Here is a 13,040-nt window from a genome sequence, read left to right as displayed (position 1 = left end):
GAGACTAATCGCCTGCTGATGGACCAAGCTGCTCAAGACCGAACTATGTTGCGGGAATTGGTAAACCAGGTAAAGACCCTTACAGAGCTGAACCGTGGCCATGATGGGATGCAGCTCATATAGACTAGCCATTGGCTGCAGAAAATGACATGGGAGGATGATGTAGAGGCATACCTTCTGGCCTTTGAGAGGACAGCCCTACAGGAGGCCTGGCCTCGAGATCAGTGGTCTGGCATCCTTGCCCCATTCCTGTGTGGGGAGGCCCAGAAGGCCTACTATGATCTGCCTGAAGAGGCTGCAGCAGACTACTCCCAGCTGAAGGCAGAGATCCTGGCCAGATCTGGAGTAACGACCGCAGTGCGGGCCCAGTGGTACCATGGGTGGAGGTACCAGGAAGACAAAAACCCGTGGTCCCAATTGTATGACCTCATCCATCTCGCAAGAATGTGGTTGCAAACAGAGTCCAGGAGTCCGGAAGAGATACTAGAGGTTCTGGTCATCGACCGGTACATGAGGGCACTGCCACCAGATCTCCGCAAATGGGTAGGCCAGAACGATCCATCCACCTATGACGAGATGATCACGCTGGTAGAAAGATGCATGACAGCCAAGGAATTGATCCAACTACCCAAGGAAAGCCCCTTTCGTAGCAAACCCCCAGCCCTGGAAGGTGGGACAGCCAAACCCCTGGGGAGTCCTAGGTGGAGGAAGAGGGAAGAGAAAACCAGTAGAGACTCCAGAAGGAAGGGATTGGCCTGAGTAGGGGGAACCCTGGGACTAAACCCCCTAGCCCACATGACAGGAGAATAATTAGAAACAATTATAGATGTTATGTACGTGGGGAGTGGGGACACATAGCAGCACAGTGTCCCTGCACCGAGGAGCCTATGCAATGCAACTTGGGGGACTGGGAGGTCCCATGCGCCCTTATCCACTTTGCGGGCATCGCATTAGCCTCGCATAACTACACTAGGCCAGTGAAGATAAATGGAGCAGAGACTACAGCACTTGTGGACTCGGGGAGTGCTTATCACCCTTATATCGGGTAAGCTGGTAAAAAGTAGCCAGTTGCTGCAAGCCAAACGTGTAGCAGTGACGTGTGTGCATGGGGCCATGAGCCATTACCCCACCATCCCAGTGGTGACAGAGGCTCAGAGGAACCCCATTAAGGTGACAGTAGGCGTAGTTCCTAAACTCCCATATCCTGTAGTTATTGGGAGGGACTATCCAGGGTTTGATAAGTTACTCCCCCCGGAGAGGCTGGAGGGAGGTGGAGACCCTGCTGGCAGTGACTCATCATTGGGGGAATGTCAACCCTCAACGTTTTCTGAGTTTTCTCAGGATCTATTCTCAGCCCCCCAAAAGGCCCGGAAGACAAAAAAGAAAGGAAGGCCGCAAAGGCTTTGGGAACCCTGATCCTGACCCACGGCCAGAAGACCGCGCTAGCAGGCAGATGGACACGAGCAGCCATCAGAGAAACTACCAGTACGGAAGGTGAGCCAGAGGCTAGCCCCAGCCATGATGGCGACGAGCCGTTGGAAGAAGTAGAAGCCGGCCCCTGGGAGCTCAGGCAGGTTAGTCCTGGGAGACAGACTTTTGGACTGGACCAGGCAGAGGACTCTAGATATTATAACGTCAGGAAAGAGGTGGCTGAGATAGATGGGATACCAGTGCAGGGGAAGGTCCGGGGTCTAGGACCCTACTTTACAGTGAAGAAAGACCTCCTGTACCGTGTGGTGCAAATGCAGGAGCAGGAGATACATCAACTTCTGGTGCCACGAAAACATCAAAAAGCCATACTGAGCCTCGCCCACAGTCACCTGTTTGGAGGACACTTAGGGGTAGAGAAAACCCAGGCCAGGATCCTGTGGAGGTTCTTCTGGCCAGGAGTACATGAAGATGTCAGGTGATACTGCACCTCTTGTCCAGAGCGTCAGCTACAAAGCCCTCGCCCACTCTTACGGGTCCCTTTGATACCTCTTCCAATAATAGAGGTACCACTTGAACACATAGCCATGGATCTGATTGGGCCCCTAGAGAAGACAGCTCAGGGCCACCAATGTGCTGGTTGTATTAGACTATGCAACCCAATACCCGGAAGTCGTCCCCCTATACAACACAGCTAGTACAGATCTTTTCCCGGGTTGGGCTACGCAAGGAGATACTGACTGATCAAGGGACACCTTTCGTATCCAAGTTGATGAAACATCTCTGTTCATTGCTCCATGTACAAACCCTATGGACCTCTGTATACCACCCACAAACAGACGGTCTTGTAGAAAGTTTCAATAGGACCCTCGGGGCCATGATCAGGAAAGTGGTGAGCCGGGATGGGAAAGACTGGGATACCCTATTGCCTTGCCTCATGTTCGCCATCCGGGAAGTTCCACAAGCCTCCACAGGTTTCTCTCCATTCAAACTACTATATGGGCGCCACCCCCGACGCATATTGGATATAGCCAGAGAAGCCTGGGAAGAGGAGCCAAATCCCAGAAAGAACAGAGTCGAGCATGTACTACAGATGAGGGATCGGATAGCCCGAGTTACACTCATTGTACGGGAACACTTGGAGAAAGCACAGGAGACCCAATGGACCCATTATAACCATCAAGCAAAGCTTCGATGGCTCCAAACAGGGGGTCGAGTAATAGTCCTGGTGCCCACAGCAGAAAAAAAGCTGTTGGCCCAGTGGCAGGGACCCTATGAAGTGACTGAAGCCGTGGGAGAGGTAAACTATAAGGAGCAGCAGCCAGGTCGCAGGAAACTGGAGCAAATTTACCACATCTATCTTCTAAAACCATGGAATGATCGAGAGGCATGCTTAGTCACCCAGGAGACCCTTCCCCAGGAGGATAACTTACATGAGCAAGTGAAGATATCACCCGACTTGACGCCAATCCAAAAACTCGAGGCAGCCGACATGATTAATCGCAACCGAGATGTATTCTCTACAAAACCGGGGTGGACGACTGAGACCTATCACCATATCCGCACGATCCCTAGAGCCAAGCTAACAATGAGACCCTACCGAATCCCAGCAGCCAAAAGAGAAGAAATCAAGGCCAAAGTGAAGAAAATGTTAGAATTAGGCGTTATTGAAGAATCCTACAGTCAGTGGTGCAGTCTAATCGTTCCAGTGCTGAAACCTGATGGTACCACGAGATTCTGTAATGACTTTCGCCAACTGAATGAAGTATTCCAATTTGATGCACACCTCATACCACGCATCGACGAACTGGTTGACCGACTGGGTAGTGCCCGATTCTTGACTACACTGGATCTGACAAAAGGGTATTGGCAGATTCCCCGGACCAAAGAAGCTAAAGAAAAGAAAGCGTTCTCTACCCCAGACGGGCTATTCTAGTACACTGTCCTCCCTTTTGGGTTACATGGGGCCCCAGCCACATTCCAGCGCCTCATGGATAAGCTCCTCTGCCCCCATACTAGGTAGATGATGTCATCATCCATACGTCAGACTGGGGAACCCACTTGGAGAAAGTTGAGGCAATACTACGCACCTTAAGGCGGGCTGGCCTCACCGCTAATCCTGCTAAATGTGCCATAGGACTAGCAGAGGCTAGGTACCTGGGATATACTGTAGGAAGGGGTATAGTGAAGCCCCAAACTAATAAGCTAGAGGCGATTCAAAACTGGCCCTGGCCAACCCGTAAAGAAGCAGGTCCATGCATTCCTAGGCGTGGTAGGCTACTACCGACGTTTTACTCCCCACTTCGACAGTGGTGAAGGCCCAAGGTCCAGACATGGTAAAATGGACCGACGCAGCAGAGGGGGAATTTTTAGACCTTCGGACAGCCCTCTGTAATGACTCCATACTCACAGCCCCGGACTTTACCAAGGAATTTATTTTACAGACAGATGCTTCTGAGGTGGGGTTGGGGGTGGGTCTGTCACAAATGATTGGAAAAGAAGAACACCCGATCCTCTACCTAAGCAGAAAGCTGCTCCCAAGAGAACAGAAGTATGCAGTAGTCGAGAGAGAATGCCTTGCTGTCAAATGGGCCATGGAGACACTGCGTTATTACCTCTTAGGCCGGCGATTTACTCTTGTGATGGACCATGCACTCCTCCAGTGGATGCAGAGAAATAAGGAAAAGAATGCAAGGGTCACCAGGTGGTTCTTATCCCTCCAACCATTCCAGTTCCGCATATGGCACAGGGCTGGATGCCACCACGGCAATGCTGATGGTCTTTCACGAGCACACTGCCTGGCGTCCCAAGTTGCCCAACCCTATGGTGTTGAGCAGTGGGGGGGGGGGATATGTGATGGTGCAAGGCCAGATGGCTACAGTAAAGTACTGAGGAACAGGAATGTTAGCCCCAGGATAAACAAATCCCTAGTACCATGATAACCAAATGGCAGTTGCTACAGGTTAATCAAGGCACCTGGGGCCAATTTAGATCTTTCTAGAAGGCAGTGGAGATAGCTACATTGATTAGAACACCTGCAGCCAATCAAGGCAGGCTAATCAGGGCATCTGGGTTTAAAAAGGAGGTCACTCCAGTAAGGTGGGAGGATCCACAGGAGAGGAAGCGCGTGCGTGGAGCTGGGAGCAAGAGGCACAAGGAGCTGAGACTGAGAGAGTGTGCTACTGGAGGATTGAGGAATTATCAGACAATCAAGCATTAAAAGACACCAGGAGGAAGGTCCTGTGGTGAGGATAAACAAGGTGTTTGGAGGAGGCCATAGGCAAGTAGCCCAGGAAGTTGTAGGTGTCATGCAGCTGTTACACGAGGCACTATAGACAGCTGCAATCCACAGGGCCCTGGGCTGGAACCTGGAGTAGAGGGCAAGCCCAGGTTCCCCCCAAACCTCGCAACTCCTGATCAGACACAGGAGGAGTTGACCCAGACTCTGAGTTCCACCAGAGGGGAAGATCACTGAGGTGAGCAAATCCGCCAATAAGCGCAGGACCCACTAAGGTAAAGGAGGAACTTTGTCACACAACCTAACAGAAAATAATTCAGTTCACTAAGTCTATTGATTTTTACAAATAGCACATCAGCTCAAGGCTGCAGCAACAGTTTCGGTTTTCAGCTGAAAACCGAACTGCCCTGCTTTTGTGAGGTTAACAATCTTTAAAGTTAGACGTGTTGCATACATAACTGCAAACCTTTCTTAAATGTAATTAAGGACCCAGATTCTAAATATATTTAGTATTTATATTTAGTATATAAACTCATATGCCTTCATTGTAACATTCAAGATGCAATTATTTTTTCATAGCAAAATGCGAATATTATATTCACTGTTTCTATAGCTCCTGTTACTTAGTGCATAACTCTTGATTCATGCAGCAAAATGATCAATTCTTCCATATGCAATTTCTTGCCACTCTCTCATCCCCATTTTACCTCCAGGGACCATGAAGATCAGGAAGACATTTGGGCATATTTTGACACTTAGAAGCACTCAAGTCAGGAAGCCCTCTAACAGGAGGAAAGATTCTCACTGGCAAACATTACTTACATACTGAACCACAGTATCTGAGGAACTGCTTAAAATTATGGGAGCCACATAAACACAACACACACAGAGTCTGTGCTAATCATCAGCCAGTGCTCTGTTAGTGTGGCCATTGTCAGACTCTAGAGTTCCACAGTGATTTTCAAAAAGTGAACTGAAAAGTAAAAGTTTATGCCCTTTACTGCTATTTTGTATTGTAGAGTGACTGCCTACAATTTTTTTTTTTAAAAAGCTTTTTTTGGAAAAAAAGTCAGAAATATGATTCATCTATTTGGCTAGCTGTCTTCGAAATACCCGAACGGTGATGTCAAAGCTGCAGCCCTACATGCCCTCAGATATGTAGAGAGGATACTGATTCTCACAGTAACAAACTAAAGAAATATAGTCTGAGAATAAGCACCGTCCCACCTTACTTGGGGAGAGCTGTAGCTTAGGTTTCAGATAAGTGTGGGAAACCACCACTGAAGTCCTCCTAAGAGCTTACTAAGGATATTCAGCAAAAAGAAAGTGGTGACCTGTTACTACTGTATGTATTTAGACTGTTTTATTTCTCAAAGGAGCAGTAAAAGGCACCGTTTTTTGCTTTGTAGTTCACTTCTAATACTTACGGGTATGTCTACACTGCAATTAGACACCCATGGCTGGCCCATGCCAGCTGACTGAGGCTCGTGGGGCTCAGATTGTGGGGCTGTTTAACTGTGTGGCGTATACATTTGGGTTCAGGCTGGAGCCCAGGCTTTAGGACCCTGTAAGATAGGAGGATCCCAGATGTCTACACTGCAACTGAACAGCTCCACCACCCAAGCCCCGCAAGCCTGAGTTAACTGGCATGGGCCAGCTGTAGGTGTCTAGTTGCAGTGCAGACTTCTAGTCCAACTACATCCAATCGGTTACATCTGTCCCACGTAATCAGGGTATAGGTGGCTAGGCTCTCTCACAAAGAAACCTAGCTGAAGTCTCCATTTTGCTTTTGGCAGTTAGTGCCCTTTCACACAGATAAATGAGAAAAGTTAAGAATGATCGTTCACCCATTTTTCAGTGCAAAACGTACAGCTTTACTATTTTTTATTCCACTGGAGCTCTTCCTGTGGTGCCATTATCTACTGCACATTTGTCAGTATTTGGCGCTGTAATTATTCTGCCAATTTGCTAACCTCATGTGCTCAGTCATCATACTTTCAAACTTCAAGAAACTTTGATACAAAACCATGAAATAAAGGTAGCCCAGTTAAAACTATACAACTGGAAGTGAAAAATCTATAAAAACAGATGAGAAACTAATACAAGCAGAACCACCAATTCTGACTACACTAGAGAACCTAACGATACCACATGTTATCAGACGACAGAACCAGTTTCAGAACAAATGGTTGGTTGTTTCTCCACATTAGCTATACTGAATTAGTTTAAGAACCTTAGATCCATACTGGTTAGCTATTTTTTCTCCCCCTCAAGTGTAATACAAAGTGTCGGTTATCACTTGTAAAGTGATACGTGTGCCGAGACCCACATACTTGAGAAACTGTCATAGCAATTCAGATGAACGTGGACACTTCTGCTTTTGATTCCTAGATGCTTCTGCTTTCAGTTCTTAAGAAATCACTTAAATGACATTTTTGTTTGATATGTTTCCACTGGAAGAATTATTTTCTTGTCTATTTCACCAGAAAATGTGTTTGGCAAACTTCAGACCCGAACATAAAGCATATGTTAAGCCAGTCTTTGGGCCATGTTATTTTAGTCACATAAGAAGGAAATTTACCAACTGAATCCAAATTTAAATGTTTAAAAATTTTACAAAATTTATGACCACTAGAAGTGTTTATACTGATTTTTAAAACCTCAGAGAAATGATTTTTATACAAAAGTAACTTTCCTCTGTTGTGTATGCTGGTGAATGTGAAAGTAAAATGGACTAGTATTGTTCTAGCTAAGAAAAATTAACAGCATAAGCAGCAAAATGCAAATTATTTTAATTTTGCTTTAATAGTCTAAGGTGCTTTATTCACAAGTTTTCTAATGTATGAGTCAACCTACAGTAAGTACGTTATACAGTATACATTTTTATTGTGCAAAAGATTTCATATTTTTATGTTAAGAGTATTGAGCCAAATAAAGCTACTATACATGATTTTTTTGAAGTACAGTGAAATTCATTTTAAGTAGTCACTCAAGACCTACAAAAATGATCTTCTAATAAACATTGAATAGATTTGCACTCCATAGTTAGGAAAATCTTAAAACAGGAGGAGATCATTTCCAAAAGCACCCAAGTTACCAGTCCCATTTTCAGAAAAGACTCATGCACTAGGTGTATTGAAAGCCAGTGAGACTTGGGCTCCTAGTGGATAAGTCTCTTTTCAAAATGGGACTTGGTAGCTTTTGAAAAATGTTACCTGAGGTACACAAGTGTTAGTAATGGTAACCAGCTGAATAAAGCATTGGCATCGGTGTGACACTGCTTCGAAAGAAGGGTCGAAAAAAATTGCACTTGCGAAATAGACTGCATCTAAAATACTACTGGGTGTACAGTATTTGAACTCTAACTAAGATGATGACATAGATTTGCTAGTTTTCTTTGAGATAGCCACTTCTATATCAGAACTAAGAACAGAAATATACACAAAGATAAACATTCGGAAATGTTTACAGTTATAATTCCTTGTTAAAAAAACAGAAATAAGAGCACTATTATCCTTATTACAGAAATGATGGCCTAGAAACAGCCCCAGTAAGATTGTTTCAAATGGGATACATAATTCTCATGAAGGTATTTGTAAGCCTCTGATAAATGAGACTTCCTTCTGGCTTCATAAGATAACTGCCTCTTTCGTTAAAATGACTATTTGTTCGTTCAAGAAGAAACACAGAATATTCAACTTCTAAAAATCATACTGAGACACTGCTGGTGTAATTTAATAGCCACACCACCTTGTGATCAGGCACTTAATGTTAACAAAAGCAAGAATGAGACACTATCAACCTGAGTTATATGCTGCTCATCAGAACTTCCCGTGGCTCTTGTGGTCCACACACAACTGATAATCCACTTATTCTACCTGGATCTCAGAAATAACAAACAAAGTGCCAATAACAGAACTCCACAAGGTGGATAATCAACTTTTTTTTAAAATAAAAAGTTTTTTATTTAAAGTAAATACAGGTGTTCTTTTTAAGAAAAAGCTATTTGAAATTGTCAACCTGCTAAAATAATTAAAATTAATACTGAACAGTAGGTGTTTGCTGCCAAGTTCCACCAGTTCAGTGGTTCCAGTCACTGGTGAAGCACATGGAGTCACAGTTTGCTGAAGTGTTAAGCCAGCTTTTGACAGCAGTAGCCTCTTCTGCAGGTGCAGAGAGAATATATTTTCCATTTCATTTTCTTCAACTAGTTCAGTTCAATGAGTAGTTTATTTAAAGTTAAGAAACCATTTAGGTGTTAAGAAAGGGTGGAGGAGGAAAAAAAGCTATGAATAAAAACTTGGTGTAAGAGGATGAGATTTAATCGTTGTAAAATCTTGAAAGGTGTGATAACAAGAATCAATTCAATTCAATCACTAACTACAGATACTTCCTTTGTTTAATAAATCAGTTTTAAATTCAAAACATGTTTTGATAAACTTTTTTCCTTATTTATCTGGCACATTTAAAGTAGTTTTATTTAATGACAAAAATTTAAATACTGGTTTTGTGCATTTTAAACTGAATTTTCATCCCAACAGAGCTTGACACAAATAGCAAGTAAAGAGTTAATCTAGTAAATAAGAACTCCATCATTCACAATTTTCTACCACAACAAAAATGTAAAAACTGAGAGTCTGAACAAATGTCAATTAAGTTATTTAACTGCTACATGTGTGTATAGCTGTTCAGTGTGAAAGTTACATTTAGTTGTAAATCAACATGCTTTAATGGTCACCAACCAATGAGAATCATGTTTTAGGAAAACAACTGAAAAGTATAAATGCAAAACACAACTAAAATTGCCAGTTTCAATCAAGGTTTTCTGCTTACTGATTAGAGTCAGTGATTTAAATTGCTAACAGGATCCAATCACCAACCCCCCTATCCATATACAGTAAAGCAGAACCAGTATCCAAGAGAGGGAAGAGAGAATACCACTCTGCTTTCAGCATCAGGAAGTGAGAAATTCAGTGATTATAAGCCAAAGATCTGAAAATATATATTGACGCTCTATCAGCACTGACGAAAGCACATTGTGACAAGCTTCATCAAATCGTGCATCATCTGTGGATTGTTAGGACTTAGGATTGTTAGGATTCCTAATGTATCTATTACAGGCAGCCCAATGCCACATTTCTGCAGCTGTAGTTAAGTGGCTACGTGCCTGCTATTCCAGTTAACAGTAGGAGATGCAATTAAATTTGTTTTTAAGCCATCATTTTTGAGTCCGGGTACTTAAGGTTTAGCTCCTAAATCCAGGTTTAAGCACCCAATTTTCCATCCCATAAAAAAGTTTCAAGGAGGGACAAGGGCTCTTAATGCAAAGCTGAGAACCACAACACAAAAAGACAAAGAAACAAGCAATAAGGCAATAACTATTTTCTGTAATCTATGTTCAATTTACCTCCTGCACACTGCTATACTCCATCTAACATACCCATCATGACACCCAGAGCATCACATTCCACACCAAAACATACAGTCTAAGCTAGGACTATGAGAAAAATGGCACTGAACTGGAGGAGGGTAGTGTATTTATTTGAAGATATACAGCCCGCTGTACGTATATATGGCCAAACAAACATGCAATTGTCTTGACTGGTGAATGCATGCTGATCACTGAACAATGTATATTTTATTTGATTTTTGGAGGATAGACAATGGATATTCGACAAGATAAATGAAGTTTATCATAGTTTGTAGACGTATTATAATTACAGTTGTCGTTAGGTATGCACTTCTGGTGCAGAGTATGATGCTGTGGAGCATGTGACATATTGTGAATGATGGATGGAGAACATCTTGTTCTGATCCCATGTGACAATTCCTATTTCACTTGAAACCCAGGAAATCTGCTTTATTATATGAAGATATATCTTCATATCATATACCTTGTGAAAATATTCTAATTTCAGTATAGGTACTAAGGAAAGATGTCCATTGTAGCTATCACAAATTTCACTACAGTATCAAGTTGCCATTTCCATTTGATAGTTACTTGAGACAATTTTACTCGTTCAACAGTAAATGATTAATTAGGTGGTAAATGTGGGGGAAAAAGTGTTTCCAATCCATTGTTAGTTTTATGTGTAGACAACATTGTGTGTTATATACAAGCTAAATCTATGATTAAATCATTAAAAACAATTAATTAGGATGGCTTAGTTTGAGCCTGAGTAAAATATTTAGCAACATAAAATTTTACATTAAAATGTCATCAGGTAATTACAATGCACTAAATAGGACATAGTCCAAACAATTTAACTAAATTGAGATTTCTACTGCAGTTATCAATAATCTTTAAAAAAGCAGTATCCCCAGAAGTTCACACAGCATTTCAATAATTTAGATCAGTAACCAAAACAATGACTAGCAACAGTGGCCAAAGAAGAGAATCCAACTATCAAAAGGGTAGATCAACTGCTAAAAGCTTTTCTTCAAAAAGCATTTGCTGAGGGGGAGTCGGAGAGAATCATTGTTTTAGAGAGCCACTGCTCCATTTTATCATATTAAGGCATATGCATTTTAAATTCAAGTTCAGCATTACAAGTTTAACTACTTCATGTTTCCTCACAACTATACATCTAACAAAACTGCAGCTTTTTGAAAGAGAAAGGAAGTTTCCATTACAGTATACCCCAAACTCAAAAATGTAAGTGTCCATGTGAACTATATACTTTAAGAGAAAAGAAGAGAAAATTACCAGCAAAAAGGTCTTCCCTGTCATCATCCAGTATGATTTCTGCAGGCTTTGGACCATTAGAGTTTATGCTGATGTCTTCTGTAGGAAGACTAGCTGGTTCCGGAGACGATGGGCTTGACTGTTAAAAGGAACAAACAGTTAGGAGGCAAAGAACTGGTACTGTAATCTGTTATCATTTTTATGCATTGCCACGATAGTCTTTTAACACAAGTAGAGAAAGCAACAACAACATGGAAAGGAAACCGTGTCAGCTATTTCCATTTCCTACTCCTAGTAGGATAACAATGACCAAAGGAAATCAATTAGTCACCAACTCTTTTCACTTATTCTTTATGGATATTAAAAAATTCACTTTTCTTCATGATATGCATTTCCATAACTTAATAAATATGTTTTATATAGTTAATAAGATAGAACCAAGAGCTGCTGTAGACAAATCCTGAATAAGTTTATCTACCATCTTCCACATTGAAATGTTTGACTGTGGTTTCTCAAATTGCTGCACTCAGTTCCTTTTTGTAAATTTATGTTTCAAAACAAACTGCAATTTAAACCTTCTGAACAGTTGTCCAAGATGTACAAATATGTCCACAAATCAGTTTTTACAAAGAGTAAAGGAATGAGTTAATTCCATTAGGATTTTTATTCTGCAAACTGTAGTGTCAAATCATGTTGTCATGGAAGTTAAGCCAGCCTCACAGAGACAAGAAGCATTTTAAATCTGCTGTTACCTATCTAACATTTTTCATTCTGAAGCATAAACTAAAGTATCAAACAAATCACAGGATTAGTGTTCAGAGGTTAGCTGGGACAAACAAGAAAGCAATCCAGCTTCAGTGCTGTAACCAGGCCCCAGCTCTTCCACAGCTAAAAAATTCACCTTTTGCTGAAGAACCGTACTCTAGTATCCAAGTCTTCATTTTAAAAAGCCTGAGTAACAGACTGTAAGCATGGTGCAAATTGTCCCCACTCATCTCAAACGGTGTTAAGGCAAACATGCAGCTTCATAGCTGACATCACTCTGAATCATCACAATTCTGATTTGCTAGACATTTCAGCTAAAATAACATTCAAACAAGAAAGGCTATATTGATGTAACTAATATGCATGCTCATTTAACTTAACAAAATGTATCCATCATTTCAAATTAAACTAAAGCTGCCTCAATTTTTTAGTTTCCTGCATGGGAATCCCATGGTATTGATGAGAGCTTTTTAGTAGAAGTTAGGACAAACATCCTATAGTGCCATTACTACAAAAACAGTCATATACTGAAGCTATGGCACAAAGCTCTTTGATAAAGAGAAAAGAATTTGATGTCAGGATGTGACTCAAAATCGCAAGAATTTTTGCCAGTAGCTAAGACTTTGAACAAAAAAGCCTTGCAGCAAAGCAGACGGTCTTACCCATTTTAAGTGATATTATTTGCAAGTAGGGCATAAGAGAAAGTTAAGTGATTTGTAATACAGCCTTCTCTGGAGATACCATTTTGCAGGATTCTCAACTGGGTCTCATGCCTCCAATACAAGTAATGTGGGAAATTCCCTAGCGCGTATCTTTGGCTTGGAGGGCCAAATCTTAAACTGGTTCAAGAACACTGCTCTGTTGGGTATATTTCAACTTTGAGTTTTTCAGAGACACCCTTCTCCGCCCCATCTACCAAAACAC

The 13,040-nt window shown here is 41.9% G+C and overlaps 1 protein-coding gene across 2 annotated transcripts in view; it reads right to left on the bottom strand.

Annotated features, from left to right (window-relative positions):
* SNX2 (sorting nexin 2) overlaps positions 1 to 13,040 on the bottom strand; it is a 61,453-nt gene that overhangs the window by 37,386 nt on the left and 11,027 nt on the right. For both annotated transcript variants that reach the window (XM_050945838.1, XM_050945837.1), the window contains exon 2: positions 11,373 to 11,490. In XM_050945838.1, coding sequence (XP_050801795.1) covers positions 11,373 to 11,490 — 118 coding nt within the window. The remainder of the gene's footprint in view (positions 1 to 11,372; positions 11,491 to 13,040) is intronic.

This window comes from Gopherus flavomarginatus, chromosome 3 (genome assembly GCF_025201925.1).
Source record: "Gopherus flavomarginatus isolate rGopFla2 chromosome 3, rGopFla2.mat.asm, whole genome shotgun sequence".
NCBI lineage: Eukaryota > Metazoa > Chordata > Testudines > Testudinidae > Gopherus > Gopherus flavomarginatus.
This window is presented reverse-complemented; position numbering and strand designations above follow the sequence as displayed.